Raw genomic sequence first — 14957 nt, forward strand, 5'->3', positions numbered from 1 at the left:
ATAAATGAATATCAGCATGATTACAAAATCCAAAAATAAGAAGTTGCAATTGCGTTTTCTTTAGTCATGCTATCTTTAAATTCAAAGATGGCATAACTAAAGAAAACTCAACTGTCCAGATTCCTTTATTTTCTTTTTTGAAGTTCCTATTCTTCTAATTAGTAAGGGTGGAATAAATTAAAAAATTGACATAATTGCATGAATGATTCTGTGCTATGAAACAGGTGCTGTCAAGAGTTGAACATTTTAAAGAAATAAATGGTAAGATGGACAACATCTTGAACTTTGGAATATAGACATTTTGTCATATATATATATATATATATATATGTGTGTGTGTGTGTGTGTGTGCATGTGTCAGTATCCCTATTTATCTCCCCAGAAAGGTAAATTTAGACAAAGTTTTTTTATGTTGAAAAATCTAAATACTCAAAAAATAACACTTTGCATCGAAGCAAAAAAAAAAAAAAAAAAAAAAAATAACTCAGTGAAGAGAACTTCTCCTTAGACTGAGGACAAAAACAGATACTACACTATTCTAGCTCAAAGGCTGGATAATGTATCCATGCAGTGGAATGTCTCTCACCCTCTCTCTCTATATATATATATATATGCATTTTAATTTATCAACATATAGGCATTCAAATACATACATACATATATGTGCGTGTGTGTATATATATATATGTGTGTGTGTGTATATATATATGTGTGTGTGTGTATATATATATATGTGTGTGTGTGTGTGTGTGTGTATGTATGTATGTTTGCACACACATTTACACATACATAGGCATTCAAACGCATATACATTTTTGTTCTTTTGTTTTCCTTTCAGTCATGTTCTTTTTGTTTTCATTTTATACAACGGATAATATGCATTTCTGACGTTAGAACCTGTCATCTATTGACAAATGTATCCCTAAGTGGGAAGACAGGAAACAATTACAGGGGATGGAGTTTAGACATGAGACAATATCAATTTGAAATGAGAATAACATTAGCAGCTTTCAGAGCTGCAGACATGCACAATACACTCGTACGAACATGGGGTAAGAAAATTGTTTTGTTTAAAAGAAAGGTGGGTAATTTAATAGGAGCGGGTGGAGGTACGGAATGGCTGGTGGGTAGCAGCAAGGAGAGAGGGGTGGGGGATATATTATTTGTTCTCGATCAAAGTCTGTATCCGAAGGACCAATTCTCGACTAATTTTCAACACTTGCTTGGCATTGTGCCGTTCTGCCATTTCTGAAAAAATAAGTGAAAAAAAAAAAAATCAATCAATGAGATGGAAAATATATGCTTTATTTTTACCTATAAATGATAAAATTTAAATGTTTGTTTTCAATGCAAATCTATTATTACATATTAGGTACGAGGGGCGTGCAATAAGTAATGCCCCTGACCTACTACCCATAGCAGTAGAGCAACGAAACTTGGCACAGTTATTAGTCTTTCTCTACATAAGAACCACTCAGAGTTATGCATTTCTCCCATCGTTTGATGCAGCTCCTGAGACGGTTTTTATAGAACACCCCAGGTTGGTTCTCCAACCACGACGTGACTTCAGAAATCAAGGCTGCATCATCCAGGAAATGCTTTCCTTTCAAAAAAAAATTCATGGCTGGGAAGAAGGGAAAGTCAGAGGGTGCAAGGTCAGGAGAGTAAGGAGGATGGGCTACGATTTCATAACCACACGCCCGTGCTTCTGATCTGGCGAAATGAGAGTTGTGGACCGGAGCGTTGTCCTGTAGGAGGAGGGTACCTTTACTGATCTTGCCCTGCCTCTTGATTTTGATAGCTTCGCTTAATTTCCTCAAAAGTGAAGCATAATAGGCTCCTGTAATTGTGGTACCCTTTGCCAGGAAATCTGTCATCACTACTCCGTTCTGGTCCCAGAAGACTGTGAACATGACCTTGCCAGCGGAGGGCTGCACCCTTGCCTTCTTTGAGGTAGTGAATCCAATTGCTTCCACTGCATTGACTAGGCTTTTGTCTCTGGATCATAGTGATGGACCCAGGGTTCATCCTGTGTAATCAGTCTTTTGAAAAACTTTCACTCATCTTCTTGGCACATCTCCAAATTCATCCTCGAGCACTCGACGCATTCTTGCTTCTGGAATGGTGTGAGCAACCTAGGAATCCATCTGGCAGGCATCTTATGCATATGCAAATGGTCATGAATGATAGTTTCCACAGACCCAGTACTAATCTTGACATCTTGGGCTATTTGGCGAATAGTAATGCGCCGATCTTCCAAAATGGCAGGTCTGGTAGCTGTTTCCACAGACTTCCGGCCATGTTTGAATTCACGATGCCAGCGTTTTACAAGGTCATATGATGGGGCATTATCACCATAAGTTTCTTTCATTTCATCAAAAGTCTCCTGTGGTGTGCATCTTTTCAAATACAAAAACCGGATCACTGCTCGACATTCAACAGGCTCCATTTCACACCTGACTCAGTTCAAACACCTGTAAAACAGAAACCACAATTAGTTCAGAGCTGTAATTTGCCACATAACCCATAGAGATATAAATCATTGCACATGCAAAATTTCAGCTAGATCAGACAACTGGAAGTGAGTCAGGGGCATTACTTATTGCACGCCCCTCGTACCTTATGTTAATAGCATTAAGTTAGCCAGCATAAATTTTGAGAAGGGTCACACTGAGTGCATAAGAACTCAAATCTACAAAAGAGAGTCGTGGTTGATTCATGGTTGGCATAAACAAAACTGAGATGATGGATGATGTAATATTTTCCGAGCTGTGAGAAGCAAAGCAGTAAACACACATATTAATCTACTCGAGTCATTGCTTCGTGAGACCTCATAGAAAATAGATGGTGACATCCAATTTGGTGTTCCTGCTGAAAATTTCATCGAATTATGTTCCATGATTTCTTGTTTGCGTAATTTCAGCATTGCATAATTTTTTTATTAAAAAATACTGATTTTAAATATAATAAAGAATATTTGTAAACTGATATTTTTTTCAAATAAATGTTTATTTATGCTGGTTTCAAATAAATGTTTATTTACGTTTTTTCAAATAAATGTTTATTTACATTTTTTTCAAATAAATGTTTATTTACATTTTTTGCAAATAAATGTTTATTTACATTTTTTGCAAATAAATGTTTATTTACATTTTTTTCAAATAAATGTTTATTTACATTTTTTTCAAATAAATGTTTATTTACATTTTTTTCAAATAAATATTTACGTTTTTTTTTCAAATTAATGTTTATTTACATTTTTTTCAAATTAATGTTTACTTACATTTGTTTCAAATAAATGTTTACTTACATTTGTTTCAAATAAATGTTACTTACGTTTTTCTTTCAAATAAATGTTTATTAATGTTTTTTCAAATAAATGTTTATTTACGTTTTTCTTTCAAATAAATGTTTATTTACGTTTTTCTTTCAAATAAATGTTTATTTACGTTTTTCTTTCAAATAAATGTTTATTAATGTTTTTTCAAATAAATGTTTATTAATGTTTTTTCAAATAAATGTTTATTTACGTTTTTCTTTCAAATAAATGTTTATTTACGTTTTTCTTTCAAATAAATGTTTAATGTTTTTTCAAATAAATGTTTATTAATGTTTTTTCAAATAAATGTTCATTTACGATTTTTCAAAAAATGTTTTATCACATTTTCAAATAAATGTTTACATTTATTCAAATAAATGTTGATTTACATTCATTTGAATAAATATTTTATCTACGTTTTTTTTTCAAATTAATGTTTATTTTTTTAAAAGTATTTTTCCAAATGAATATTTATTTACTTTTATGAATTCTTCACATATTTGTTTATATTGTTTCAGATTGTGTTGTTTTGTTTCTTTTTTTTTCTTTTCTTCTTCCTTGCCATGTTGTTAAGTTGGAGAAAGAAAAGTCTGTTTGTAAAGAGCTGCATATTGCATTTCAGCAGTTGTATTTTGAAATGTTTGAATGGTGTGTAGGCAACACAAGAATAATGTCAAGGGTGTGAGTTCATATAGAAATGTTGATTTAATTTGAATAAAATCAGATATGCATCAAGTGCGCTTGAAAACAAAATCACAGCGTAATATTAGGAAAATAAACAAATATTTTACTTGTTTGAAATTTATAACAAATATATTTACAAACAGACTTTTCTTTCTCCAACTTAACAACATGGCAAGCAAGAAAAAAAAAAAAAAAGAAACAAACAACACACTGAGGATGGAGTATATATCCAAAATATATTTGTTATAAATTTCAAACAAGTAAAATATTTGTTTATTTTCCTAATATTACGTTGTGATTGGGCTTTCAAGCGCACTTGATGCATATTTTATGTTATATATTTGTTTTTTGACAACTTTTTCGAATTTGTGTGTATAGTAAAACAAACCCGTATTTTAACATCAATAAATAGTTATGATTTTATCAGTAGTACCAGTGAAAAAAAAATTGTAAAAAAAACTTAAAAAAAAAAACAAAACTAACATAGACAAAAAAAATAGACAAAAAAAAAAGAAAACAAAACAAAAGAATCATATCTTAACATCGGAAAATAGGCACAATGATTTTTGCGATTCTGATTAATCGTCCAAACACTATTAATTATTATTATAATAATATTATACCTTTATCTACCAGGTTAAAAAATAAAATGGATGTATCCCAAAATAATGATAATATATCTTACAAGTACATTTGTGTGGTCTATCTAATGGAATATTGAAGAGAATTTGTATGCTCCTATTACACACCTATCATGTATTCTATAAGTATGTAATTGTGGATATGTATACTTTTTTAAAAGAATGAGATAATTAGATAAAGTAAGAGATGCCCACAGAAGCATAAATTAATAAATAAAAGTTTTCAGTTTCTGTTTATATAAAACTAATCCTTCTATTGCACATAGAGAGTATTTGAAGCCTTACCATTAAAGAATTTGATGATGTCAGTAAAGTCCATGTTGTTGTCCAGGATGATGTCCCGATAGAACTCAACTAAGGCCAGAGCAATGAAGAGAACAAAATGAGCTGAGCTGATATGCTTGGCAGCCCAGATTGTCTCCCACACGCAAAACACATCATCGTAAACCAATTCTAGAGAAAAGAAAGAGATAGCATCAAAATTTGGATCTTCAAAGAGTTCATATAAAAGGAGTTCACAAATATTGTTGTAATAGTGAAATTTAGTAGCGTCACTGCAAGGAGAATTGCTATTAACAAAGTATATTTATTTACATAATACACAATGTTGAGACACTAGCTAAGAGGCAATGGTATAAATATGGAGGAATAGAGTTTCAGGTAAATTACTTTTATACATACTAGACAAGTCATAATTAAAAAGTCCATGTGGATCAGAGTAGGTCAGCACTGTTCCATCCTACTCCCCTCCCCATTTTTTTTAAAGAAAATCTTTTTCATTCTAACAGTTGTTTAATTTCCTGCTCCCTTTATCCCAACTCGTTTGATTTGTTGGTCGAGTGGTCTTATACATCATACATATCCAGCTTGATACAAATATTTAGATGCACAGATTTTTCTTTATTTTTGTTTTTTAATATACAAGGGAATTATGGAAAAGTAGCCAATATTCTCTAATCTTGTAAATGGTCAAAGAGAAACATCTGCTATGGGCAATGTCAAAAATGTATTGAAATTAGAATCTGGTGTAATTACTAACCTCTTTTAAAGTCCAAAAGGAACCATCGGTAACAAAAATAGAAATGAGTGTAGTCTCCATTCTGATGCATATGCTCAAATAATTCAGAATCAAGAATCTGAAAGACACAAAATAAGTTTCATTTTAAATGCCACAAAAAGAAGGCTAGGAAAAGGAAGTAGAGAGAAGGAGGGGGGTTATTTATAAGCAAACCATAATTGAAAAAGTGTCTTATTTTTAAATCATTCAATCTTTCACACATGAATACTACAATAACTATAATATCTTAGAATTTAAGTGCAATTTGATAACAATTTCAATTATAACATTACAGAAACCACCATGTTGTTTAAACTATGGAAGCACAGAATACTCACTATTTTAACATTTTAGATGCTTTGTGAACCATATTTTTAGTGGTTTCTGCACCTAAACTTCAAAACCTAGTGAGTATTATGTAATCGTACTTTGATATAGAAACAAACTACATGGTAAGATTCATAATGTTATCATACAAGTAAAATTCAAAATAAAATCAGCATAGTTTGATAAATCATCTAAAGAGAGGGTGGTGGTGGTGGAAGCTATTCACATCCATATTCACAATGAATATTGTTCAAGGCTGCTTTAAACCTGAATCTAATCTTTGTTACAACCTCCCACTACAGATTTTTCCACGGAACAGAAAAACGGACTGCTGCTTTTCTTTTGCTAAAAGCAACAGAAATACATAAATTGCAGGTACCTGCAAGAACTACGATATGGCGTTGAGGTAAAAAAAAAAAAAAAACTCTTCAAAAATCAGATTTACATTCCCATTGATGACATCGTACGTCACACAAGGCAAAGTAAGATGCTTTAATTCTATGCAAACATCAGATTTTCTGTACGTAATGTCATTTACTAACACGTTAACATATGGTTCTATATTTAACTTCCAGTGGAAATTTCCTCTTCATTTATTCCAGTTACAAAATAGACTCTTCCATTTCGTTTGTTATTCATATGTACCAATATACAAAGAACTTTTGATGTACACACACACACACACACACCATAAATTGTCATATCTAAAATAATAAATGGGTAATTGTAGAAAGGGAGAGAAAAGTTATCAATAGTGTGATTTTTTTTTTCGTGTTGTCCCACCTGAATCAACGAGCGCATATTTGCAAAGTGAGTATCCATAGCTCCACCATGAGGGAAGTTGTAGGACATCCGCTTCATCAGTTCACAGAAACAACTGTATGTAAGGGCCTCTGGAAAAGGGGAAAAAAACATGCACTCTGATTGATATTTTTATTTTAACATTTAGAAATACAAGATGTTATAAAAATTCATACATTATCATTTATCATTAACTAGCCTAGGTGCCCGGCGTTGCCCGGGTGTTTGGAGGTGTGTGTTGAGGAAAAAAAAAAAAAAAAAGTGGTAGTAGGCAGGCAAGCTCGAACCCATACCTCAAAGGAGGAAAAGAATGTGTAAAAAAATAAACGCGACGTCTTTGAGGTTGCGTCCATCATCAAACTGGAAGTGACGAATGTTTAAATTAAGGCTAGTCAATTGAAAAGAGGGGATGACTTTCGAAAATATCGGTGAAAAAAGCGATCCCCTTCGTGTAGAAAAGTGCCTAGATGAAGATGAAGGAATTAATGTTTTTAGTCAATTTTTCGATATTTGTCGTCCAAAGGGTCGACTTCAAAACGGTACCAATCTCGTGAAAATCCATCACCTCTATCGAAAGTTTTAGACATACATACATACATTTAAACAGACAGGTGAGATTTATATCATAGATAAATTAAGTGAATTAAATATAACAATACAGAAAATTACAACTAAATAATCCAATCACACATGCAAATACTTCACTGATTTATTTTTATACATGACAATATGGTTGCCTTCAAGTCCAATGTGAACAAGTTCTTTATGAATCATCCCCTTAAGTAATCCAATTTAACCAATTTCTAATACTAACGATTACCACAACATTTCCCCATTGACTACTGTACACTCACTAACCCTATTCTTGAGTGGCCTCCTCTGGGCCTTGATAAGTGGTGACTACCTTGTAAAAAAAAATATAAATAAAAATAAATGACAAATTGAGTAAGTTTAAAAGTTGAGAATACAGTATTGCAAAAAGAGTGGATATATGCATATATATGGCACAAACGTTATGAAGAGCATGGGACTAATCAAAATAGAATTTAACTAAGATTATTTGAGATGTGTCATATTCCTGACCTACCTCTCAGATTGTCAGGATCAGCAAGCCTCACTTCTAGACCTATTTCTGACCACAGTTCTCATGTGGCAAATGGCCCATTTAGGAACGCTGATCACCATGTTATATTGATAAACATCATCCTAAAGTAAAAGAGCCATTGCTCAAATTGATGAGGTACTTCAAAAAGGCTGACTGGGAAGCCATCAGAGATGTATCATGGAGTAATATTTTTTCTCTCAAGAAGTAATATTTTTTCTCTTCCTGCTGAAGAGTGTGCAAATAAGGCTATCAAATCCTTTAAGGCAGCAACTGAAGCACTGTTTGCGCACGAAAGTTTTATAGCAAGCTCCACTCTCCCCAATGGCTCACTTCAACTTGTGCAACTGCCATTGCTCAAAGGCAGCAATACATTCTGCAGATTTATCCACCATAAGTCAAGTATAAATAGGCAAAGATTCATAGATGTTACAAATAACTGTAAGAGTGAAACAGCCACAGTCCAGAAAAGGCATACTGAAATCACCAGAAAACACACTGAGTCAGAGAAATTAGGAACTCGTGATTTCTGGAAAATTTATAATAGTGTGGTAAATAATGGGCAATCAACAATTCTCCTATAATCCAACAACCTTGAGGTTGCTCGCATGTCAACAGAGAAGACTGTCCTGCTTTGTCTTGACTGATTTGTCTTGTCATAGCTACCGGTAGCAGCCAGACCGGAAATTAGGAAGTATGCTAGCTGACTATAACCAATCTGAGTCTTTAATCAATGAAACACTAATCCACCATCTCATAGATTAGAAACTTCTTTCTGACAGACATTATTGTTTTACTGCAGATATCCTAACTGTAAGTTTTGATCATATATATCATGTACCAGATAAGGCAGGAGAGGCTAGGGCAGTGACCCTTGATATATCAAGCCTTTGACAGAGTTCGTCATGAAGATTAAATCATATGGTATTAATGGATGAATACTTAATAAATATATATCAGATCCTTCTCAGACAAAACACAAATCCAGGTTGTCCTCGATGGTTGTACATCCAAACAGCATGATATAAATATAGAGGTGTCTCAGGGGTTGATCCTTGGACCTTAATGATTTATAAACGACCTCCTTGATAAAATGGTCTTTGAAATGACATCCCGCCCTATAATAGGCATGAGAAAAAAAATGTACACATATCTAAAGCAATGGCTGAAACCTTAGCGAATAACCTCCAGTCTATAATGGAATGGAGACGTGAATTGATGTTAACATTAAATGCTGCTAAGACTAAGCTTCTTTCCTTTAACAATTACAAGAAATCTTCTAACTGATCGCCATGACTAATAATATTCTACCTGAGAGCTTTTCATTCAACATTCATAGGTAACATAAATTGGAACAAATACATTGAAGACATTGTCAAGGTTGCTGCAAAGAAGATGGGCTTCCTCTACCATGCTAAAAAATTATCAACACCTGATAGTACCCTATATCTCTACAAAGCTGCTATTCGCTCATGCATGGAGTATTGTTGCCACATCTAGATTAGTGCATCTAATACTAGTTTCTCCCTCTTAGACAGGGTCCAAAAAACGAATTGCCAATCTAATAGGTCCCGCACTATTAATAAAACTATCCCATCTCTGCAATGTTGCATCCCTGTGCCAGTTTTACAAGTATTTTAATGGAATGTGCTCTGATGAACTTAAAACATTTGTGCCCCCCCCCACCTCGGCATAAATACCTCTGACCAATCCGATAAGCAGCAAAATCCCACCCCTTCATTTTAGAGATCCCTAGATGCTGGAAAGCCTTCTACTCTTAATAGGTTTTTCATCTAAGTGCTACTATGCCTAATTTGGGATGCATACCAGTGGGGGTGGGGGAGTAACTTCCTTTCATTCAAAGATTGCAAGAATAGCAGAGTATTTCCTCAAATAAATTTATGATTATTAGTCCAACTTGAAATCACTTGTTTTTTTCTGCCTAGGGCAGATTGCAAACTAACTCAGCTTTTTTCCAAAAATGTCCCATTTCATGTGACGTTTAATTCATTTACATTGAGGTCAGCGAACATTGTCTCAATAACACTTTCAGGAGTTATCCTTATTCCTTGTACCATAAACCATTCCCTTCAAACATAATTTAGAAAGATTATTTGAAGAACTAGTTTCATAAGTTTAATTATGCACATCACAGGGATTAATTTAGTACATTCCATTTTGACAACTTTACAATCATGAACCTCAGAAAGACGTCAAGTTTACCACTCAGTAACGAGGACTAATTTCTATTTTATGAAATCGATCCAGACAAGGCGTGAAGCTACTTGATGTAAGAAACTAACAAGAACATAAGATGATTTTCACAAAGATAGGAGATGCCTATTTACCTTTGTTTTGAAAAGACCAAAGTTAAAAGTAGGAGAAAAACAATCAGCAAGAAGAGAGTTCAACAAACTCGCAGTTCTTGGAAAGAAGCTACTGCAATAGGAAACTGTATTACAATCCATCCATCCAACATGGCTGCAGCCGAGATTGAACTCACTACATGAGTTTGTAATGTAATTCAAATCTTGTCGGTAGCTGAATACTTGATGCTTCGCCAGAGCTATCAAGGGTATTTTTTTTTATCATGACACCATTACTAGATAGGGTGCCTAACACGGCTGAAGAGAGTCCCATCTACCCTCAAAAGAAAGATAGACTGCACCAGTTTCTCAATCTGGTATTTTACCTCACGGTACATACAGTGCCTCGCCTTCCCAAATGGTCACCCATCTGATACTGGCTAGGCTCAATGTTGCTTAACTTCAGTGATTCAGTGTGTCAATGTGATTGTGCCGTATTACAATGAGATATCAAAACAGTGAATTAATACTACACCAATGAGCCAAACAAGTTGGAAGGAGGGAATAGATCAGACAATTTTGAAAAAAAAAACATGCCATCATAGTATTAATGATTTATATATTCAAGGTCATAAAGGACAGCAGAAAGGAGAGATATATATTGTAGATTTACATTTGATATGAAGTGATCAAAATGTAATTATTTTTATTGAAAGATGATCAACAATAACAGCATCATCATTTGTACTCAACAGTTTATGACCATGATGGACATGTTGTTAAACTTGCTCTAAATGTTTGCCATGCATTTCAAGATGCTGACACTGAATATTCCAGTTTATTTTGGAAACGTTTATAAATTGCCTAACTTTTGCTGCTTGTATATCGATTGACCAACTGTAAAGAACAATTTTTACCATCATCAAAAATGACCAACAAAGGAGCCACAAGATCACACATTCCTTGGACATAACCAATTTCCAGATGCTCCCAAACATACCTGAAATATAAAAAGAAAATTTGATTGAAAACATTTTAGAATTGAAACATAACAAAAAGTAGTGAAATGAAACAGTTCAATTAGTCAGTAAGAACTTGGAATATTTGGAGTGAAAAAAAAAAAACGACCAAATCCAATTATTATTTTGTCATAATGAAATACGAATTAAATATTTTATAAAATTATTTAAAAAGTATATTCTCCTTAAAGGTCTAAATCGACATTCAATTCAAATTTACATAAAATTAGAAGATACATACATATCAGTAAATATGGAATTTGTTACTTGTTATTTGTTAATTAAGAAATTGCAAAAAAAAAAAAAAACGTAAGTTGATCTTGTGTTATCAAAATCATTTGATTCATTGAAATTATAAGTTTAATTCTTATTAGATATTATAAAAGTAAAAGAGAAACTTTTAAAAAAGAAAAATCACATGCAATTATTATTAACAGATTCACATTTAATAGTAATTTATAGTTTTGTTTTCATTTATGATGTAATAGTATCAATAATTGACTAATAGGGTTCCATTTTTTATTATTCTTTCTAAATTAAAACAAAAACGTTTAAAATATAATTATTCTTCATAAATTAAATTTCTTTAAAAAAAAAACTTTAAAACCAAATTTAAAATCTAACTCTACCATAATCAGTCCTTTTCTAATAAAGTGACTCATTTTTAGAATAAATGGCCTAATAAAGTTAAAAATTAGCACAAGTATTGGCCATTTTAAGAATAAACTGTAAAAATTCAGAAATAAATGTAAAAAGGATATTTTTTGTGTCTGCTTAATGAAATGTTTCAGAAAATTTAATGTGTATTATTATATATTCAGTGAGATTGTAGATTGTGGATATTGAGACATTTCTTTTTTTGTCTGTTTCATTAAAGCTTGAAATGAGGATATTGATTGAAATCATCATCATTAGCGGCCCTGTTGTTTTAACAGTGTCAGCAACCATGGCTCCCCAAATTGTAGAACCATGGTAATCTCAGGAAGACAAGTAGAGATGGTAGTTTCCTGTTATTTTCCATCTTGATTCGGGGACGTATCTCTCACTGGGAGTTGAACGTGCCCCACAGATACCAACTCGGAAATTTCTATGACTTGGTACAGTACATACAATGCCTAACCTTCCCAAATGGTCACCCATCTGGTACTGGCCAGGCTCATTGGTGCTTAACTTCAGTGATCTGACAAGAACCGGTGTGTCAACATAATTAAAACCTTTTAAAATAATTCCATATCAAATGTACACGAGAGTATTAATTTGTTTTTAATCAATAAATTAATAAAAATGAATTAATATATAACATCGAAATAAGATAATTTTCAATATTTACTGATGATATTTCATTCAAAGACATATCTCACATAAAAAACAAAAAATTAAGATTTAATTTATTGAATTCATGTATGCATTATTATAGATTTATAAAACATGCACAAAAATATTAAGCAGCTTCCTTCGTCCTGAAAAACATTTTGGTCACGCTCAAGCAATAACATTTAATAATTCATTAATATACAAGAGCTAATTGATTGAATTTGTAAAATGGTACAAATTGCTAAGAAATAAAAAATTTCATAACAAAATATACATAAATTTTAAATGTTGATATTTTTTTTTTAACAGACAAATTATGTATATGATATAATGAATGATCCAGATTCCTTTCCACATAAATATGATTGGCTGGTTAAGCCATAAATACTCACTGATAGACCAGTTTATGAGAGATGGCAAGAGTCTCACAGTGAAGGATATACCAGCTCCAACCTTAAACTCATTCAGTAAGACTTGATTATTACTTGAATACACAGCGAAGACCACTCAGCCATTTCAAACGAATATATCCATTTTGTGAAACATATCAGTATAAAAGCACCATCTTTATAAAGTTGGTCTATTTATCGTACTGTGAGATTAAAACAACAAATTTATATTCGCAACAGAAAAACAATAACCTACTAAACAGAGCATGTGTAATTTAATTGATGGTCAAAGGTTAACTAATTTGCATATTGCTTTGCTTTCATTTTACTATGACATATAGTTATATTTGTGAAGCTTTTTTTTTTTCTTTTTTTATTGTGTGGATAACGATTTAACATTTTTAGTGAAAAGAATCTTTCCAGACAATTTACTTCTGGAGATTTCGATTCTTGGTTTTCTTAAATTTTCTCAGGCAATGCAAAAACAGATTCAGCAAGTAAATAAATAATTATTAGTTCTCATTAAATTAAGTGTTATATAACACAAAAAATAGTCATGTGATGTGAAGTCAAAGTATTAAACAACTTATTACAGCTTCGATATAGGTAAAATTAACAAGAATTGCAATTATTTAAAATCTGTTGCTTATCTTTCATTACTTTTGTTTAACAAAAGTAATGAAACATGAGCAACAGTTTTAAATAATTGCAGTTACTTCCCTTTGTATTACTTATACAAACCTGACATTTTCTTTTAGCTATCAATAACTACGGTATTATAGATATTACAGAAACAGATTTTAGTCCGGTCACACCTTCCATCAGTACACACTATGTTACAGAAGGCCAGGTTTGTTGAACAGGTCATATATGCTGCACACCTGAGTCAAGGCTCCTAAAATAGCTCCTTTATGGTGAGCTGTCCAAAGGAAAAACCCACAGGAGGACAGCGAGAAACGGTTCAAGGACAATCTGAAGGTCTCCCTTAAACAGTTTGGTTTGTATTCTAACTCATGGGAAAAAACTAATCCAAGACAGATGTTCCTTGTCTGCCGCAACCCACAAAAGGGCTACAATTGCTGAATCTGCACACAATGAAGAACACAAAAGAAAACATGACATCAGAAAAGACAGCAGTCAGCACCTCTGCAACAGAATCATCCCACAGGTGTTCAACATGTGGGGAATACTTCAGAGCTAGAATCGGTCTAGCAAGCCATCTTCGAACCCACAGAACAATTGCATGATCAGTTATCTTTGCAAGTGATGGACGAATATCATCATAGATATGTTCAAGGTTTGGAAGGCTGTGATAATGCAATATAAAGTTAAGGACATCGGATGAATTGAAAATATGTTTGAATGAGAAACAATAGACATAAAGAAGCAATATTTAATGTAATCTTTACTTTTAATCTGTTTTTTTCCTCTTCAATAAACTGTTTTCTAATATTTTGAGGTTAAAACCTCCTTTTAAAATAATTCCATATCGAATGTACATGAGTCTTAATTTGTTTTTAATCAATAAATTAATGAAAATAAATTAATTAAAATATCATAACATTGAAGTAAGAGAATTTTCAAAATTTACTGGTGATTTCATTCAAAGACATATCTCACATAAAAAAAAAGATTTAATTTATTGCATTCACATATGTATTCTAGAGTGTTAATCTGTTTGTATGATTGACATCTAAAAGTTAATTTGGATATGACTTTGTAAAAGACAGTAAACGACCAAGTTCTCTCCGATTCTCTCTCCTCTGATCTTGAGCACATAGTACAATGGGGAAAGGAGTAAAAGAAACTCTCATTAATTAACTATTTGGTTTCTTTCTTTTTTTTTTTTTTTTTTTTTTTTTTTTGTTATTCGATAACTAGTTACATTTTACCCACAGCTCTATTTATGAAGATTTTTTTTTTTTATGTTGTGGATAAAGAGTTAATATTTTATGTGAAAACAGTCTTTCCGGTCAAATTACTTTTAGGAATTACAAT

General features: G+C 32.3%; 1 protein-coding gene across 4 annotated transcripts in view; it reads right to left on the reverse strand.

The window, feature by feature from the left end:
- Positions 1-846: 846 nt before the first annotated feature.
- The window catches only part of LOC145278208 (small G protein signaling modulator 1-like), a 359099-nt gene continuing 344988 nt past the window's right edge, over positions 847-14957 (reverse strand). For all 4 annotated transcript variants that reach the window (XM_080130507.1, XM_080130503.1, XM_080130500.1 and 1 more), the window contains 5 exons: positions 11155-11237; positions 6812-6921; positions 5684-5780; positions 4930-5097; positions 847-1248 (listed from right to left, as the gene is read on the reverse strand). In XM_080130507.1, the coding sequence (XP_079986633.1) occupies positions 1160-1248; positions 4930-5097; positions 5684-5780; positions 6812-6921; positions 11155-11237 (547 nt within the window). In that variant the 3' untranslated portion in view covers positions 847-1159. The remainder of the gene's footprint in view (positions 1249-4929; positions 5098-5683; positions 5781-6811; positions 6922-11154; positions 11238-14957) is intronic.

The sequence above is a fragment of the Euprymna scolopes genome, chromosome 1 (assembly GCF_053919585.1).
Source record: "Euprymna scolopes isolate OS-2025 chromosome 1, ASM5391958v1, whole genome shotgun sequence".
NCBI lineage: Eukaryota > Metazoa > Mollusca > Cephalopoda > Sepiida > Sepiolidae > Euprymna > Euprymna scolopes.